The 19,162-nt window shown below is 40.5% G+C and overlaps 1 protein-coding gene across 1 annotated transcript; it reads left to right on the forward strand.

Annotated features, from left to right (window-relative positions):
- The first annotated feature begins 2,621 nt into the window (after positions 1 to 2,621).
- On the forward strand, positions 2,622 to 14,111 carry LOC131222904 (phosphatidylglycerophosphate phosphatase PTPMT2-like). Its single transcript, XM_058218146.1, has 6 exons — positions 2,622 to 3,101; positions 4,422 to 4,544; positions 4,880 to 4,973; positions 11,309 to 11,391; positions 12,295 to 12,384; positions 13,707 to 14,111. The coding sequence occupies exons 1-6, from the start codon at positions 2,904 to 2,906 to the stop codon at positions 13,980 to 13,982; spliced, it is 864 nt and encodes a 287-aa protein (XP_058074129.1). The 5' UTR covers positions 2,622 to 2,903; the 3' UTR covers positions 13,983 to 14,111.
- The last annotated feature ends 5,051 nt before the right edge of the window (positions 14,112 to 19,162 follow it).

Genomic DNA, 19,162 nt, shown 5'->3' on the forward strand with positions numbered 1-19,162 from the left:
ATTGAACACCCACCATTGAAATGTACATAGGGGTATGGGAGCTTTGGTGAGGGCAATAATTTTACGTTTTCAGTTCGTCCCAATGGAATGGCCTTATGAACCGTTTGGATAGCATCACTTTCTACTTTTATCTCATTGGGTAGTCAATTTGAGTTTTGAATTTGACACGTTATAAAGCGTGAGCTAAAATCATGAGAGACAAAATAGATGGATGAGGAATGTTTCTCAAAAATATCATGGTAGCCCTAAGTAGCTTATGATTGGGAGAATTAGCTAGGTGTTACTCTGGTAACAGCTTAGTGGGAGTTACCCTTATTGTGGGGCCATCTTGTTAATATTTTATATATTCATATGGTCCATCCATTTCTCCAACCTATTTTATAATGGGTTTATCAAAAATTATAAAGATCCAAATCTCAAGTGGACTACACCATAGGAAATGGTGGTAATTGAGTGCCTCACAATTAATGCCAAGAAGAGCTAAATTGAGGGAACATGCAAAGATCAACCTAATCCAAAACAATTGTAGCTCACAAAAAGTTTTTAATGATAGCTCATCACTGGTTCTAGTGGTATGGTCCACCTTGGATTTGGATCTTCTTAAGATTTAGGATCACACCCTAAATGAGATGAAAAAACATATAAACAACATAGATATACAGAAAATGCATCAAAGTGTGCCCCACACGATTAGCATAACACCCACTAAGTTGTTATCCACGTTACAGCTAATCTGCTCTTTTGGACTACATGAACTTCCTATTGGTTGCAATCTATGTGCATCATTATCTTCGACTTGAGTTGAGTGGTGGCCTCTCTGCACCTTTGAATAAGAAATTGAGCCCACACAAGTATATGCTCCATCAATCAATTTGCATACATGTGGTGTGTAGGCACGAGGGCATGTCATGGGTGGGTAAACAATAAAAAATTAAAAATCAACGACTTGCATGCTTTGCATGGTCCCCTCTCTTTTAATTAGTTGTTGTCCAATTAAATCCCACTAATGCACCTGTGGAAGCTTGGTGGGTGGACCCCAATTTACTAGCTTATTTCAGTTTGTTATCCCAAAAGTTAGATAGGTACTAATATCAAGCGGACCACACTATAGGAAATAGTAGTGGTTGACTATTAAAAACTTGTCGAGGGTCACAATAATGTTTGCTAGGTATCCAATTTGTTGATAAGATCATGGTAAAAATATAAGCTTGATTCAAAACTTTTGTCATCTCAAAAAGTTTTTAATGGTCAATCACTATTGTTTAGTGCAATGTGGCCCGTTCGAGATTTGGATGTAGTGCATTTTTGGGCCATGCTTTAAAATAAGCTAGAAAAAGAGACCAAATTTTTAAGCATAGCATGGATAGACAACACATACATCAAGGTGGGCCCCACAGTTAGGGACTCACCTGGTTGGTTGTTGCCTAGACTCACTTCAAGGTGGGCCCCATAGTTAGGGACTCACCCGGTTAGTTGTTACCTAGACTCACTTCACTTAATTGGCACCTCTTGACTAGCACCAATCTAATTGGGATACCCCACTTGTCCTTTGTACACATAGATTGCCTACTAAGCAATATTGTGACTAAATTTTGTGGAGCCTACTGTAATATATATGTTCATGTTATTCATTCAATTTTTTTGACTCACATGAAGGCATGAGCTGAAAATTGAAGCATATTAAAAGTTCAAGTAGACTGTACCACATAAACAATGAAAATTGAATGTTTGATTACTATTGAATACTTCCCGAGGCTCTAAAGGTTCTAAATCAAGTTGATATTTGTGTTTAAGTTTTAGATGAAATTCGTATTTATACTTTTTCTTCGTTCCAATATGTGTAATGGATATTAACAGTTTGGATGACAACTAAACATTACTCTAAGCCTTAATAAAGTTTCAATAGTAGCCATTATTATCACCCTGGTTTCATGTGCTGTGGTCATGCTTTAATTTTGTCCTGGTATCCTAAAATGGGCAGGAAAAATGGATGGACGGCGTTCATAAGATAGGTAAAAAGTTTACTTCTCAACGAAGCAATCCGCGTACGTCCAAAGGACCCCTGCTGCATTACATCCTGGCATTTTTTTTTTAATACGCCGTGACTGCAGTCGTTAGATCTGAAGTGATTTTCTCATGATCTAAACCATTAAAATGATGACCTGAACGTGAACAGGGGATAGTTATAAAAGAATATCAAATTGTTTAACCTCTTACGATTTCGAACAATGACGGTCTACTTAACAGTTATTTTGTGTGCCACAGAAACTAAAGGTTAGATCCTTCTGTGTATTTCATTAGATCAACGGTTTTGATCATCGAACATGATCTTAGATCCAACGGTTATAAATTCGATGTATACTATAATATAACAATACGCCGGGATGTATTATAAGAGACGTCCGTACCCCCTCATTTTTCGGCTTGCTCACCTGCATTGCGTGAGTGGCCGCATGCTGCACACGTGTTCATCCCACTCGCGCGAGTAGACTTAGAGCTTCTCTGTCCGGCGCGAGTAGACTTAGAGCTTCTCTGTCCGGCGCGAGTAGACTCTCTCTCTCTCTCTCTATTTCTCTCTCGCTCTCTCTCTCTCTCTCAGGGTACTTCTGACGCTATAGTCCTAGGGTTTCAGAAGAGAGCGGGAGATTAATACCAGAGCCCGTGGAATTTGTGTTGCGAAAGGGAATGTGCACTCTCTGAGCTTTCAATCAAGGATTATTTCGTTTGGTTCCGTAGGTTCAAAGCTATCTTTTTCTGTTACTCGTCGATTCGTTGCATTTTATTTCAAAGTCCGATCACCATTCGGAAGATTAGGGTTTCTTCATCCGATATTGGAATTCGAGAGCAAGATAGAAAGATATTAGGGTTAGGGCTTTGGTTCTGTTGGATTTGGATTCTCTAAGATGAAAATCAGTGAATTGGAGGATGGCGAATCGGATGGAAAAGATCTCGTTGTTTCTCGGCGAGAGATCGTTCGAGTAGATGCGAAGAGAGCGTTGGTTGGAGCCGGGGCTCGAATTCTCTTCTATCCGACGCTTTTGTACAATGTCTTTCGGAACAAGATTCAGGCAGAATTCAGATGGTGGGACGAAGTCGATCAGGTTTTTTATTTTTATTTTCCAAGTCAATTTGAGTTGTTTAGGTTGCTTTGGTTTTGTTTCTGTTGGTTGTATTTGTGAATTCGTGTACGTATCTCCATTTCCTTGTCAATACTTCCAAGAATTCATCCAAAAAATGGAATAAGGAAAAGGTAAAAAAAAAATCTCATGGATTTGAATCCTAGAGTCTTTGTGGAGATGAAAACGTCAGAAATTTCCCTTTCCATTGTTGTGTGTGTGTTCCCTTCCATTTGGGTCACTGCTGTTTGATTAAGATCTCCACTTCTTTCATGTGCAATTGTTAAGTATTGTTGTTGTTATTACTGTAAAGGTTATTATTGCTGATAACCTGGTTCTAATATAATATCCATCTCATATTCATACAATTTACTCTGAATAACATGCATTAGAGAACTCCTTTTATGGGGTTAATGTGATTAGAAGTTATGGGGCTCTAGTCAAAATTGTTTTCTACCCATCTCCTCTCATGACAAGCATATGGTGGTTGAAGCCACTGTCTCAACCAGTGTTCAAAGTATTGGTATCATTACATGTATCGATGACTTGGGATATAGAAACATGCATATAGTCAATAATAACGCACATGCGAGGTAAAAGACATGTTTACCCACTTAGAACTCAAAAAGTATTACACAAAAAAATCTAATAAGTTTCCATTATATAAGGGCCCAAATTATGCGCAATCAGACAAAAATTATCTAATTTAATGCACTAATTTTAACAAATAATGCAATAATACAACATATATTATCCATTGATTTATGAAAGAAGCCCCAAAATTTTCAAAATATTAGTTTTTATAATTTATATTTTCTGGAATTTTGTAGGTATTAATGCCAGCGTCATTATACTATTGATAATTTCGCATGATATCTATGATACAATCTATTTTTCCAGAGGGATGTTGCTGATGTCTTGATACATACAATAATATCGAATCTCGATACATACAATAATATTGATGATATCTTGCAAATTTTATTCTCCTCAATATCTGTATCTCTGACCCAGGGATACTGATAATATCGCCAATATTGTTGATAACATCAGTGGTACCAAGAAGACTGGTCCCAACATGGATGGGTCACCCAACAAACATTGCAACAGTTGCATCCAGTAGATTTTCACGGTGGCCCATCTGTGGTGGGCCTGTCAGATGAGTGTCCTGATCACCATCATGCTAGAGGTTGGGGTCACTCCTATCCAGCCCTTCTCTTTTATAGAATTTTGCTCATTGCAATTCTGGGCCATTGACAATTCAAGGATTTGCTGAATTGAGTTGGTTTATATCTTCATTTTCAGTTTCTTTTGCTGGGGGCCGTTCCATTTCCCAATGATGTTCCTCGCTTGAAGCAGCTTGGTGTTCAGGGTGTCATCACCCTCAATGAACCATATGAGACTTTGGTTCCAACGTCTTTATACCATGTGAGTATCATCTGTGCATATGTGTGTGTGTGTGTGTGTGTGTGTGTGTTTACATGTGTATGTGTGTACTGTGTACATATGCATATGCATAGATGTGTGTGTGTGTGTGTTCAATTTTTGCCTAGAAGATTAAGCATCCAGGATTAACAGATTAAGCATCTAGAGACCTAGTAGGTGGTATGGAAGAGCATCCATTGTCCCTTCAATGAAGCATTACATTGGCCAATTTGTTCATTGTTGGGAAAGAGAGGACTTGGTCTTGGGGACTTTCACTCTTTTAGATTTAGCCCTTCTGTTTTCTATGGATCGATATAACCTTTTTCTCTTGTTTGCAGGCTCACGGGATTGACCACCTAGTGATTCCTACACGAGACTACCTCTTTGCTCCTTCATTTGTGGATATTAGCAAAGCCGTGGACTTCATTCATAGTAAGTGACTCTTTCTAATGCACATGTATACACGTGCAGGTCCTTTGGCGCCATTAATATGTCAACTTTTCATTGTACTAGTTCTGGTCATTTTAGTGTAAGGATTAGTCATATCAGTGTTTCAAATAGCGCCCATAGCATACGCTACGTAGCGTAGCGTGACAGTAGTGCTACGTAGCGTCCTAAATGGCATAAATCCCACGTAGCGTACGCTAAAGGGGGTTGTAGCGTACACTACAGCTACGTAGCACATAGCATATGTAGCGTATGCTACAATGTATTTTTTTATTATTTTTTTCATGTTTTCTTTGTATCTAATGTTAAGGAATGTGATACTTGTATTGTACTTGATACTTTTAACCAATGGGATTTTTATTTCTTTTCATAATTGTGACTTGTGGTTTCAATTAGACATTATTAATTAAAGTGGTTTTCTTAGAAAGTTGTTGATGTGATAATTATATGATTTGGTTTATATATGTGGATTGGATTTTGATAAATGATAACTAATAACTCATTTGAACATGCTTATAATTGATAAAATGAATGATCTTTTAGGCACATATATATATACCTTTTTTCCACTTTTTATTATATTTGTCCTATTTTTAAATTAAAAAATAGAATTATTGTGTGGCTTATGCTACACGCTATAGAGGGCTGAGTGCTATGCATCATGCTACCGCTATTTAAAACACTGAGTCATATATTTCAGCCCATGATCAAGGGTAAAGGGTTGTTGCTTAGGGCTGAAAATCGGGTGGGTTCAACCCGACCGTGACCAACCCAACATTAGGTTGGGCTCGAGCAGGATGTATATGGTTGGGTCTCGGGCTTGGGCTATACAAACAACAACCTGATAAAACTTGGGTTGGGCTCAGGTTGAGGTATTGGGTTGCCCGACCCAACTCGAACCTAATCGATGTATAAGTTACTTATAAATTATAATTGAGTGTGGATCGCCTGTATTGAATGCTCACGAAATTCCGATGTCGGGTTTCATTAGTTCGCATCATTTCCGATGACTCGAGATAACAAGATATGCTGGATTTCTCTCTCCCAAATAGATTGCGTGCTACGCAATACAACTTTTAAAGGAGTAATTGTCCTATATTTTAGCTTGTTTGTTTAGAAAAAATGAAGTTCTTTACGATAAATAACTACATATATAATTAATAAAATCATATGTACAAATAATAAGACATGTATTGAAAATATAATAAACTAATGTAATAACGAAAATATTAGCATGTATCAACTTGACAGAGCTCACTTGGGTTGGGCTTGGGTTGAGAATTCCCAACCCGATGTTGGGTTGGGTTGGGTTGGGTTGGTTTAGGGTTGAGGTATAGGAACCTTGGGTTGAGCTAGGGTTGAGCACCAACCCGACCCAACCTGCCCGACTTTCAGCCCTATTGTTGCTCTTAATTGTTCGCTTGTTTGATATCTGCATTATAGGTGTAGAAGTGAGTTATTCACTTTCTCTTACATCTATTTATAGGGACATTGGTAGCATCTACTCATTTGATTACTAAATGACGAGCTGGGTGTATACCAATCTTATGTGAGATATGCTAATGCATGTTGTATTGCTTGAAGACAAGCAACATCGAGTGAATGTTAGGTAAAATATTAAATTTACAAAATTGTCTTGCTAGCTAGAGTTCCGTTGTTGCAATTAAACAACGAATGTGAGTCCAGGTTAACTATTTTCTTCCTTGAATTCATCTTTAAGGAAGACATAGCATGAAGAGATGCACTTCTGCTTCTATGTTTCTCTTTTCTTTTTTTAGTCAAAGCCAAAGTGCATTTTGAGCGATTGGAATAAATAGAAATGATGGTAGTTGATACCTACATTTGAAATGAGATTGAGATTAGAGACCACGAGATGTCATTCTTCCCATCTAATATTCTCAAGTTTAGACAAAATATCGTTTATTTTTGCTTACTTACCAATAGTGACACATACCAATTAAACTTGAGCGAAAATTTCATCAAAATGGCTGTTGGACCGGCTATGCTATACGGGGCTCAATGTTGGGCGATTAAAGAGGTAACATTAATAGAGGATTCACACTGAACAACGGAGGATGTTGTTATTGCCAGAATCTGGTCGAACAGATGTGATCAATCGCGGAGGTGATCCCACCAATGGACCTGCACAAAATACGGAGAGGTAGACAACGGGGGGAGCCGATGACGGTTAGAGACCCTCCGATGCCTAAGTCAAGTTGGTAGACTCGAATTAAAGACTTGAGCTTGAGTTTATTCACTTACCTCCCTTCGATTATTATGAGTGTACTTATAGGGTCCTTAGGCGGTTTCAAGACTTGCGTATCCTTGTGAGATTCGTTAGATTCGTTGGAGGGTCCTTATTTGGATGAGAATATAACTCCGAAAATATCGTCGAGCCTACCTCGGTCAACGTGATCTCCGGATAGGATCATATCGAATTTTTCCTTTCTCGGTTCTAGGCAGAATTCTCTCTGGGTTTCCCGTCCTGCTCTGGCCTTGGTCGATCTGGTCAGCCCGAGAGATGATTCATCCATCGAGTTTTGCCCTTAAGTAACTTAGCTCAAGGTCGGCTTGGGGCCCATCTCTTCGTCGAGAGAGTCTCTTACTATATCTTCCGAGCTTTGTGCTCTATCAGCTCGAGAAGTTCATCCTAGTATTCTAATCGGTTTAGCTTTGAGACATTTTTCTTATGGTCGGTTACACTTCCCGTACAGTGGACCAGTTTGGTTTTTCCCACAACAGTTGCCCCCCACTTCCGAGCTTATCTTGCACGTGCTCGAGAAGTAAGAGCCTAAACTGGTCTGAAGGTGTAGGAATCGAAATTCAAATTTCAAGTAGCCCAATCTTTTTTAAATCCTAAATTGAGCCTAGGTTTGTCGTTTGCTGGTGAATGCAAGAGCTGAAAAGTCGGCGCTCGACATGGAATTAAAAAAAGCATGATTACCGTCGCGAGATATGAGGGAACGTGCATTAATGGCAGGCTGTCGTTTGGATACCAGACGAATCGTGAGTCGACAATTGTCACTCGCACCAACACATTTATGCTCGGATGAGTTCCATGTCGCCACGTGGAGCGACGCATCTGTCAAGGCATCACCTCGAGCCCTTGTGCGAACACGTGGCACCATACAGTAGTAAATGCACGATCAGGGGAGCAATATAAATACTCTGATCCTCCCTTTCATTCATTTGTTTGATTTATGAAGCATGAGCTTTGCTTACTAGATTCAGCCTTCAGCTCGATCCAATTGCCTTCTCTCTCCAGTGTCCGTTTGGAGTTCATGTGTCGGAGCCCTTTCCAGTACACACCAAAGTCCATTTCCTTCTCTTCTTTTCCTCTTTCAACTTCCTACCCCTCTTTTTTCTCTGTCTTCCGAGGAAGATTATGGAGTTGCTATTGTCTTCGGTGCACTGCAAGATGAGTCGGTGGGCAGTGGCTTTGATTCCAAGTCCATAGAGTCCGGATCTCGGAAGCCTACCCCTTCATCTGAGGCGGAACCACCATCAAGGGTGGAATCGTGAATTGGGGAGACCTCCACACGATAGGTTGAATCCGAGTCTCGGTGACAACTGCCGACTCACGATTTGTCTGGTGTTCGAACGACGGCCTGCCATTAATGCACATTCTCTAGTATCTTGCAACATTAATCATACCTTTTTGAATTCCGTGCTGGACGCTAACTTTTCAGCTCCCACCTATGCCAACAAACGACAAAACCGAGTTCGATTTAAAATTCAAAAAAAAAAAAAGAAGATGGGGCTACTTAAAATTTGAATTTCGATTCCTGCATTTTCAAACCAGTTTAGGCTCTTACTTCCCGAGCACGTACAGGACGGAAAAGTGAGGGGCAACTGTTGTGGGCAAAACCAAACTGGTCCATTGCACAGGAAGTGTAACCGACCACAAGAAAAATGTCTCAAAATTGAGCCGACTAAAGTACCAGGATGAGCTTCCCGAGCTAATAGGGCAAAGAGCTCGAAAGATATAGTAAGAGACTCTCCTGACAAAGAGATGGGCCCTGAGTCAACCTCAAACTAAGCTGCTTAAGGGCATACTCGGTTTGGAGAATCACATCTCAAGCTGACCATATCGACTACAACCAGAGGTGGGACGGGAAACCCGAAGAGAATCCCACCTCAAATTGAGAAAAGAAGATTTGATGTGATCTTACCCGAAGATCACGCTGACCGAGGTGGGCTCGACGATATTTTCGGAGGTAGATTCTCATCCAAATAAAGACTCTCTAGCAAATCCCACAAGGATATGCAAGTCTTGAAACCGCCTAAGGACCCTATAAGTATACCTACTGCAATTGAAGGGAGGTAAGCGAATAAACCCAAGCTCAAGTCTTTATTCCAAGTCTACCAACCTAACTTAGGCATCGGAGGATCCACAACCGTTGTTAGCTCTCACCGTTGTCTACATCTCCCTATTATGTGCAGGTCCATCGGTGGGATCACCTCCGCGATTGATCACAACTATTCGACCAGATTCTAGCGATAAAGGATGCGTTGAAAGACAAAAGGACAAAATTAAGAATGGTCATTCAAAGAAGCTTGGTAGTGTCATCTTATGGAGAGTTGATTGGGATGTCCTCATCATTTACTAATATCTCAACATTGAAGGCCTTGAAAGGAGAATGAGAGGAAGACCTAAGAGGACTTGGATTAGAGATCATGAGAAGGGATATGAAGGTGTTTTCACTTTCCGAAGATATGGCCTTACATAGGAAAATAGGATTTTTAAAACTGTCCCAAAATAGCCGGGACAAGGGATGATGATGATTGCATTATGATTGCATTTCGTGTAAAATCCTTGGAAGTTTCTCAGTGAAATTGAGTTGCTAGGACGAAGTATTGTCAACCAAGATAAGAGGTTCAGTTTGCAAGCTTAGTAAGTGACCATTGGTCCAATGTACCATTGCATGCAATGGACAAGAATAGCTGATGCAAAGTAGACAATGTAGATGGGTAATCTTATTTAATAGAGATGCCTATGTGATTTGGTAGTATGACTTTTGATGCACATTAGCTCATATGACCATTTCACAACATGCAGCTCATATGCAGATGCCAATGTTCTTTTCATTTCTGATTTTTGTTAAGAACCATTTTCTTTCTAATCAACAACACATGACCACTTGAACCTTTTCTGCATGGCTTCAAATTTAGGGGTGATGTATGAGAATTGAGAATGGATCTGAGTGTCACTAGCTCCTATGGAACATTGACACTTAGTTGAATGTCTGTGATGGCTCTCAGCATGAGATGTGATAAAAGATGAAGATGTGAACCATAGCCAATTCAGTTGGTTAGTTGAAACTGTGTTTATGCATGAAAAAGTCCTTGGAGAATGGTAAGAGATAAATTAGCAGGTGTTGGTCTTATGTTACCTGAGGGGGGTGCCTGGTATGAATTCATGGGGCTGTTAAAGGAATAGATGTGGCTTGTTGAGCAACTTGCTTTGATGCTTAAAGCCACTATCCACAACAAGTGTTTGTCAGGTTCATGTTGTTTTTCTGTAAGTTAATAGATCTGTAAATGGCACATGGGTACTCTCTGGAGCCCTGTGAAAGCATTGGAGTTATGCTGAAGAAAGAATTGGTTAAGTGTATCTTTCTGAATGAGCAACTCGAAAATAAGAATTTTAATCATCATCCTGGGACATCCCACAAGCATCTCTTTTATGTTGTAAGAAACTTCCATTTTATCTGCTCTGCAGCGTGCACTGAAGATATTTGTTGTTCTTTATTTTTACTTCATGCCCTGTCAATATTGGCAAGAGTGAAATTGGAGTTAACTTTAAGAAATTAAAAAAAACCTGAAAGTTGTCCGACTAGTTTGTTATGTGTGCTGTTTTACATAATTAAATATGCCCATAAATAAAGATAATCCAGTATCTGTCTTCTTTAAGGCCTTGGCCGTACAACTTAAGTATTGTACTGCCGGGGCCCTAAAACAAAATGTTTATTTCCCTGTGTGAATTTCTGAGAAGTCCATGTGTCAAGTGTCAACTCATCCATAGACTTGTGAATTCTGGATTTGCTACTTGATAGCTTTTATTCCTTGTTTTTCCATTTCAAGCCATAGCCAGCTGTCATTGACACAGGGACACCAACACCCACGCTTGCTCACTACTGCAAAACTGTCTTTCTACTGGGTGTAGCATGTGGTTCTTTTGCTTCCTCTTCAGATGTCAAATCAAGGACCACTAGTTACTGCTGTTAAAGTGCTCTACTTACTTTGGATTCATGTTTAGGCTGTCGATTTCTAATATCTTTCTCACATCTTTTGAAAGTATTTTTTTCCCCCATATGCAGGGAATGCATCATGCGGTCGGACTACATATGTTCACTGTAAAGCTGGGCGAGGGCGTAGTACAACTATTGTCCTCTGTTATTTGGTAAATGCCCGGTTTCATTATCTTAAGTTTTTCATCTGTTGCATGTGCTTGTATTTCTTTATGCCATATTTTCCTGGGGATTGCAAGACTATTCCTGGACAGCCCACCCACAGCAAATGATATTGTAATGCAGGTCGGTAGAAAGAGAATAAGAAGAGAACAGATTTTGCACACACCACACTGAAAGGGTTGATTTTTTATTTTTTATTTTTTTGACAAGGAAATCAAAGGGTGGATTTTATTTTATTTTATAGGGTTATTCTCCCTCTGCAAGAGAGTACTTTCTCCCAAAATGCACACTCTTTCTTTTTTATTCCAATCTTCACTGTCGTAAGGCACCTGCAACACACACTTCTTATTAAAGATAATAATACATCTTAGACTAAATTACTCTAAATTAAGAAAAGAACTGAAAATACTACACAGAGACGTAAATCTCTCCCTTCTATTCTTATCTCTATCTTTAAAATCTTCCAAGATAATAATACTTCTTATTGATGGAGATGTCCAATGGATATTGATGTATCACATTTGGGTAGCACAACTAGTAGTCCTTTCCCTGAAGTGTGCCACAGGAGCCTGTATTGAAGAGGTGATCCTATGGCATGCGCAAGACTACCGCTCTATAGCAGGTGCGTCTTAAAACATGAACATGCTCTCCTCCAAAACCCATGCAATGTAACAGTGAGTTGCATCAGTCTTCAAAAGATATATATATATATATATATATATATATAGAGAGAGAGAGAGAGAGAGAGAGAGAGAGAGAGAGAGAGAGAGAGCATCCATTCATATTCCTGCATCCAAATGTTCCCTAAGAAACAGTTAAAATGGAAAATTTCATGGAATTTTTGTATTGTTGTCAATGAAGAAATAAAACATTCATATTTTCAAATTCTATAGGTGGAATATAAAAATATGACACCCACTGCTGCTCTGGAATATGTCCGATCAAGAAGACCTCGGGTGCTCTTAGCTCCTTCACAATGGAAGGTACGCATTAGTCATTTTGTTTATATGTCATATTGCTGCAATCCTGTTTGATAATCTGATCAAGAAATTTTTATTTGAAACTCTTAGCCACCATATACTTTCGAAATCTTGGAGATGTAAATCAATCTTCGCGTAGAAACCCAATCCATGGTTGATGGCAATATACTTCTCATAAGAACTGGTCATTCTTCCGTTAAGATTTATATCTGTGTTATATGTAGATGTTTGCTAATAGGTAAACCCCCATGGGCACTTCACATGCGGCGCATGTGCCAACTGGGCACATATGGGACATTTGATCCATGCATGAGAGTGGGCACACTGCAGATAGAACATTGGAACTGGTGCATAAGTAAGGATGATCAACTCATTAGCGAAATAGGTGGGTCACCCCTGTGTAAAAGCAACGGATGGTTTGAGATGAACTGATGCAAAAGCATGCTGATCAACTCATTAAAAAAAAAAAAAAGGTTGGCCATCCCTAGACAAATTCAATGGATGTTTTACAAGAACTTTTCAACAGATCACACTCATCTTACACTTGGTCTGTCTGGTGAGTTGGTTGGCCTGAGTTTGCACCACGTCATGCACTGTGTGGCTAACCTCATTGAAGTCTAGACATGTTCCTTAGACATGCATGTGCTGCTCATGAAGTGCAGATCGGGCTGTCAGGCAAGGGACTGTAATGTTTTTAATGCTTCCTTGGTCTTGTCTGTGAAAATCTGGGGCATTTTTACCACGAAATTCCTCGGTAGTTTTGATTTGACCAAACAATGCAATGGACTTTTTTAAAAGCCCCAGAACATGCTTGAAGGGAAGTGACCAAATTCCCTCGTCTCCCCCCTAGAAATTGAGAAGTCCAGCATTGTGCACCCACATGGTGTGTGTATGACATCCAACCCTTCCAACAGGTAACCTCGTAATGATAATTGGGCTAGCAAAAATGAGGCCTATCCAATCATTAAGTGGACCGCACTTAGAAAATAATGTACTCTGCCCAAAAATATCTGAACTCACATGTCGCTCACCCGAAGATTGGATCAGCCTGAATTTTGGTACGACTTGTTATCATGATGGGATGCACCTGTTGGATGGGTTGGGCTCTTACAACACCACGTGGGCTCCACATTGCTCCGACTCTATCAGTCATTTCACATCCCAAGACGCAAGTTTTGGAACTTGTTAACAATTCAAGACATTGTCATTGTCTGGTAAAGTTAGAATTCTGGAGGAACATTGCAGTAAAATTCCCCTAAAATATACTTAGCAACTCTCACCTACAACTGGCGGTGCTAGTGAATATGAAATTTACTAATTAGCAGGCAGTTCAAGAATATGGGAGGCAGCGATTACACTTCCCTGCAATTCAAAGCCAGATTCCATTAAGCTCTCCCACAAGTGATGAAGTTCTCATAACGGAGGCAGATCTCGAGGGTTATGGTGCCCGTGACAATGCATGCAAAGAGCTAAGCATCACACTCAGGACAGTGAGTCGGAGGCCCATGATTGCAAGGCTGTCTTGCCTTTTTGCTTCCTTGAGAGTTTCCAACGGTTCCTCACCTGTTGCTGGACGGTTACCCGAGATACGTGCTTGCTAGGAAGGAGATTTGTTGGCTTTGTGCAACGATCATGGCCTTGAAAGAAATCTGTATAGTAATAAGTTCGAAACTTTCTTCACTTGAAGAGGAAAAAAGAAAAGGAAATGATAAACAAATTTCAAAACATTTAGAATGCCGTTGCCCTTTTTTTCCTTTACCTATTTTGTTCTCACAACGAAGATAAAAATTTACCAAGTGGAGCAAAGGAGCGACAAAGAGGTGAAATAGCAAGATATCGAGCTGCCATTCCACCTGCTCCTGCCAATGGAATGTTTGACAAAGAGGTGAAATAGCAAGATATCTAGCTGCTGTCCCACCTGCGCCCTCCAGATGGATTCTTTCGCAATGGGATGTTTGAGAAACCAGGTGCCATTTTCTCAACAGGAATTATGGGTTTTGTACTGTAATTTGCATGGAACACAATTTTCTGTGGTCTGTGGTTAGGTGATCCTGATTCTCCATTCGATGGCCCCTCCCATGGGTGGGGTCCCAAAATTGTTGCAGGTTGGAAGATGCTAACACTTAACTGTTTAAAAAAGGATGATTAGAGAAAAACAAAATTACAGCACGACCTTCCGCATCTAAAAAAAGTAGGTCAAATATCTTAGGGTTGGGGTCTTCGAATATTGGAGATCTCTGGAATGATCCCCTCCCCCCCCCCCCCCTTCTTTTGGCCCATCAAATAAACCAACTAGATAAAAGGAACTGTGGTCCAGCATGTGCAGTTTGGTGATCAGTGTACTATATTCTCAAATGGTAAACGTCCTGAGGAATTGACGCCATCAGTGCTGCATATGCCTACAGGGCATAGCCCATCTGCAAATGGACGCCACAAAGCCGCTGTGATAAAATTCACCAGAAATACCTGAATAGCTGAACTTGATGTGTCCAGTTTTGTGGGGCCTCATGGTCTACCCAGAAGAAATTGTTACTGATGCCTGAATTTATTTATTTATTTATTTATTTTGTTAAGACTGTTTAGACGTTTGCTGTTCCGATTGTCAATAAGCGAGCCACTTGTGGCCGCACATAATCATGGGAAATATGCAGTATACTATTATTATTGTATGGACCACATGCAGTGACCCAAGTTGTTTTCTCATGTGCCACACCAAGAATAATGAAACTCAGAAACCAAGCCAATCAGGTGGTTGTCCCCGACTGGTGGCCTACAAACAGATAGCGTTGATAGCTAACCCACCACATCCAGACATGCAAAAGATCAGGTTCAATTTTCAGCCGGAAACGTTAACAGAAGACCATGAACATTAGACATATGAGGCTACTACTCTCCGCAGGTGGGCAAGCTATATTCAACTGCATTTTACTAGGTGAAAAATGCAACCATAGACCCAACAAAAGAAGCCATGATTACTACACCAGACCTCCAAAACATGCAAATATCCTGATTTTGCTTATCTGCATCCACTTCCCAGGTCCAGAAATACCCTACACAACAGAAGGTGGTCCTGCCACTTTTAAGGTAAGGTCCATGCATTTCCCCAATGGCAACACCAATTAAAAAGAAAATGCGCCTTCCTGCTCCAAACAATTCAGTCAACAACAAAACAAAAACTGAGAAAAAAATAAACCATTCCAATCTAAAATAAAATCATTTTATCTTATCTAAACTATAATCAAATTCAAATTTCATTAGTGCGGAAACTATAGCTTTTGGTTAGTATACAACGTTGGTGTCTAAGAGGGCACTTGAGGCTTCAGCATATCCTTTGTGACACCAAGAAATGAAGGAAAAATGAAAAGCTAAGGGAGCGCACTTATTGATACCAAAATACAAAAAATCTTGGCTACAAGGATCAACCTGCAAAAAGAATATCCAAAGCATTATCATCTCAAATAACCATGTTTTTCTATAAGAAAATTAAGGGGCAAAAAAGGGACAGAAACTAGCTTTTATCACAGGAAAAGAGTTCCACCTTGACTCTGAGAAATCAGCTACTGAACTTTCAATGCGGCCTTGTGAACCAGTGTCTCCTTGTAGATTTGGTGGCGGTTCTTCTCGACAAGGGTAATCAGCTTCTCGAAGTTTGATGCCCATGAATTAAGAATGCCGTTGCTATACTTGGGTGCCTGAAAGCAGACAATTCCCAACGGACGGTCTATCTTTGAGACGAGAGACTTAGAGACAACCATATCTGAGAAGAGGTGCTCCTCCGTGTCCTGTGAGAAGATAAATTTATTTTTGATTAGTAGGAAGTTCATAAATTGCGAAAGAACCCTATGCTAAAAAGGTAGATACCAAGGACCCTATCTCTGTAAACATGACACACATATGAGATCTGCACTACACATCTGTGGCCTCTACTATGTATAGGTCGCTCCACAACAATCGTACTGATTGGATGATCCTCGCAGCCAAGTGGACTTTTGCCTATTGAATGTTGATGTTGACTAGTACTTTTCTAACCATCCATTGGCAGCCATCAGAAGTCCTCCAATTTAGGGTGACTAAGATCATGCAACCATTGTGAGTGCTTGATAACTTGGATACAATAATAGCAGTAGCACCCATCCTTTTCTTAAAGCAAACCTGGTATATCAAAACGGCTGATCTAGAAACACCAATACCTCTTCTTCTACTTTTTAATTAGTAACACAATTTTATCAATAAGAAAAGATAAGCAGGGTAACAATATCCATCAAGGCAATGGAATAGATTCCTCATTAGCCTCTCTAGATACAAGATGATACCAACAAACACCAATCACTCTTAAAGTCGGTCAATGTCCAGTTCACCCTCCTTTTTTTTGAAGGGTTGTAAAGTTGCACTCTTGAGGATTTGACTAACAGATGAACTTAGTGGGTGTGTGTGTGTACGTGTGTTTGTTTTTTTTTTTTTTTTGAAATATACCTAAGGATGGTAATGGTTTGGGTAGCCCGCCTGACCCAACAAGCTTGACACGGCTGATTTTGTACCATCTACAGTTGATTTTGTACCATTTGCAGCTGTTCCCGCATTTCATTCATTTCAGATTTGTGGGGTTGCGTATATATCTTCTGCTTCGATGTAGGGCTTGTGCTGCTTCCTCCTCATGAGGGTCAAGTTCTTCGACCCTTTGATTTCCAAGTATGGGGGGTTGTTGGAAAGAAGATAGACTTTCGGTGGCGGGAGGTAGCTGGAATTGAACTCCAGTCCCTTTTGGGGGAGGGTTTGATGTACGAAAATGGCTCCCGCTCGGGGTATCTGCCAATTCTGAAAGTTGCTCCCATTAGAAGGAGTATGTTGGACTCGAAACTGACCCCCTTCATAGGCATCCACCCGTTCTTGTTTGTGATTCCTGTTAGAGGGAACTTATGTTGTAACCTGATTGTTGTGATGTGTTGAGTAGTGATGTGTGGGAGGATTGCTCCCATTTGTTGGTTGCTGTTGTGGCTATGCTGACTCCTCTGGAAGAGGAAGAACCAAATTAGATAGAAGAATGAAGAGAAAGCGAAAGGAGTTTGTGGGATTGAACTATTTTGGACACTAGGCCGTGTTGCCTGTGTGTTTGATATGGCACTTGGTACCAAGCAAAGTAGCAACTCCTGTAAAGCCTTAAAGCTCTGAGATATCTCATTTAAGGTTGTTGTGACTGGCAAATTTGTTGGAGCAGTCGGTGCCAGTGTCGGTGCTGATACAGGTGTTGGTTCTGATGTTGATGCTTTAAGAGTTGGCGAAGCTGCCGGCTCTTCTTCATGGGTAACCAAGGCTGCTTGGGATCGAGTAGTCATAACTCGGATTGATGCTCAAAACAAGTATAAGCCAAAGACTGATTTTTTTGTATGAATGCAGTGATGATGCCCCTTGAGATTAAAGTGCCACACACTTTCGAATCGAGTCTCGGCTAGTGAGAGCTAGCGAAAATCTCCAATGGAGTCGTCATTTTGTGAACACTGAAAATTGGTGCCCACGCTGATTTAAATGTTATTAGTGTAAAATGTGGGAATTGGTAGGCTGATTTGTGAATGTTAGAGTCGCCACTAGCCAATTAATCTCAAAATCCCGCAGTCGGCTAGAACCCATGAAATATGTAAGGTTGGAGAAATCCGAAGACTCTCCTACCTTAGATTGACTCCTAGTCTGCGATCCGGAATTCTGGGTAAGGGACCTCGGTTACAAAGAGAGAAGGTGTTAGGCACCCTCTCTGCCCGTACAAATGTACGGTTTCTACTTGGTGCGGTACAGAAATCTCAAGAAATAAATAATGTAGTCGAGCTAGGACTAGGCACACCTGGGTTTCTGATGCGGAAATATCTGAGATTTCGGCAAGCCACAGAACATACACCCAACAATGTATGTAGAAAGTGGGTGTGATGATGCTTATGCAAAAAGGTAAAAAAAAAGTAGACTGATCACTAGGAATTTCTAATGTGACAGAATCCGATGTACAACAAGTCACAGAGCATACGTTCACTAGAGATCTAAAGAAGTAAGGGGGTTGAGAATGAAATAGATGTCATGATGAATGCTTGTATATGAAATGAAGAGATCTTTGGCTTGAACTTGAGTAGGCTAAGACATGGGTTGCACCATGATCAATCCGAGCTAGACTTGGGATTGAGAAGGTTAGGAGGAGGCTAAGAGACGGCTAGGAAAATCTAATCTTGAAGGCTTGGAAGGTCTCTCTCACCCTCACTCTCACTCTCTTCTTCTCTCTCTCTCTCTCTCTCTCACTTGGAAGGTGGAAATTGTTGCTGTTAAAATGAGAAGAGGAGAGGGCTATTTATAGCCTTCTCCAATGGTTTATGGTAATTATAGGGTTTAAGAGGGGTAAAAGCTGATGTGGCAGCTTGTGAGTGGTTGAGGAGAAAGAAATGCCATGTAGCGCGTTCCCATTGGCTCTTGAGGTTGGTAAAATGGTAAATAGGGTCGGCTGGAGGGGTGGTTCTGAAAGAAAGTTGACTTTCGGACGTTGTGACAGTTGCTGCTCGAAGGACACACACGCCTCGCAAGCGGCGGTAGTCAGAGTACCGCCGGCGGTAGTTAGACTACCACTCGGGCTGGGCTCAAGCCGCGCTCAAGCATGTAGGCCTCGTTTGGTGCACTGGTTCGTCTGATGGTCTTCTTTTCGAGTTTTTTTAGCTTGACTGGGTGTATTTTATGCTGATCTGGTTCTAATGGGTTTTAAGTTAGGTTTTGGGATTTTGGGTTCGGGTTAGAGTTTGGATTAGGGTTTTGG

The sequence above is a fragment of the Magnolia sinica genome, chromosome 13 (assembly GCF_029962835.1).
Source record: "Magnolia sinica isolate HGM2019 chromosome 13, MsV1, whole genome shotgun sequence".
NCBI classification, from domain to species: domain Eukaryota; kingdom Viridiplantae; phylum Streptophyta; class Magnoliopsida; order Magnoliales; family Magnoliaceae; genus Magnolia; species Magnolia sinica.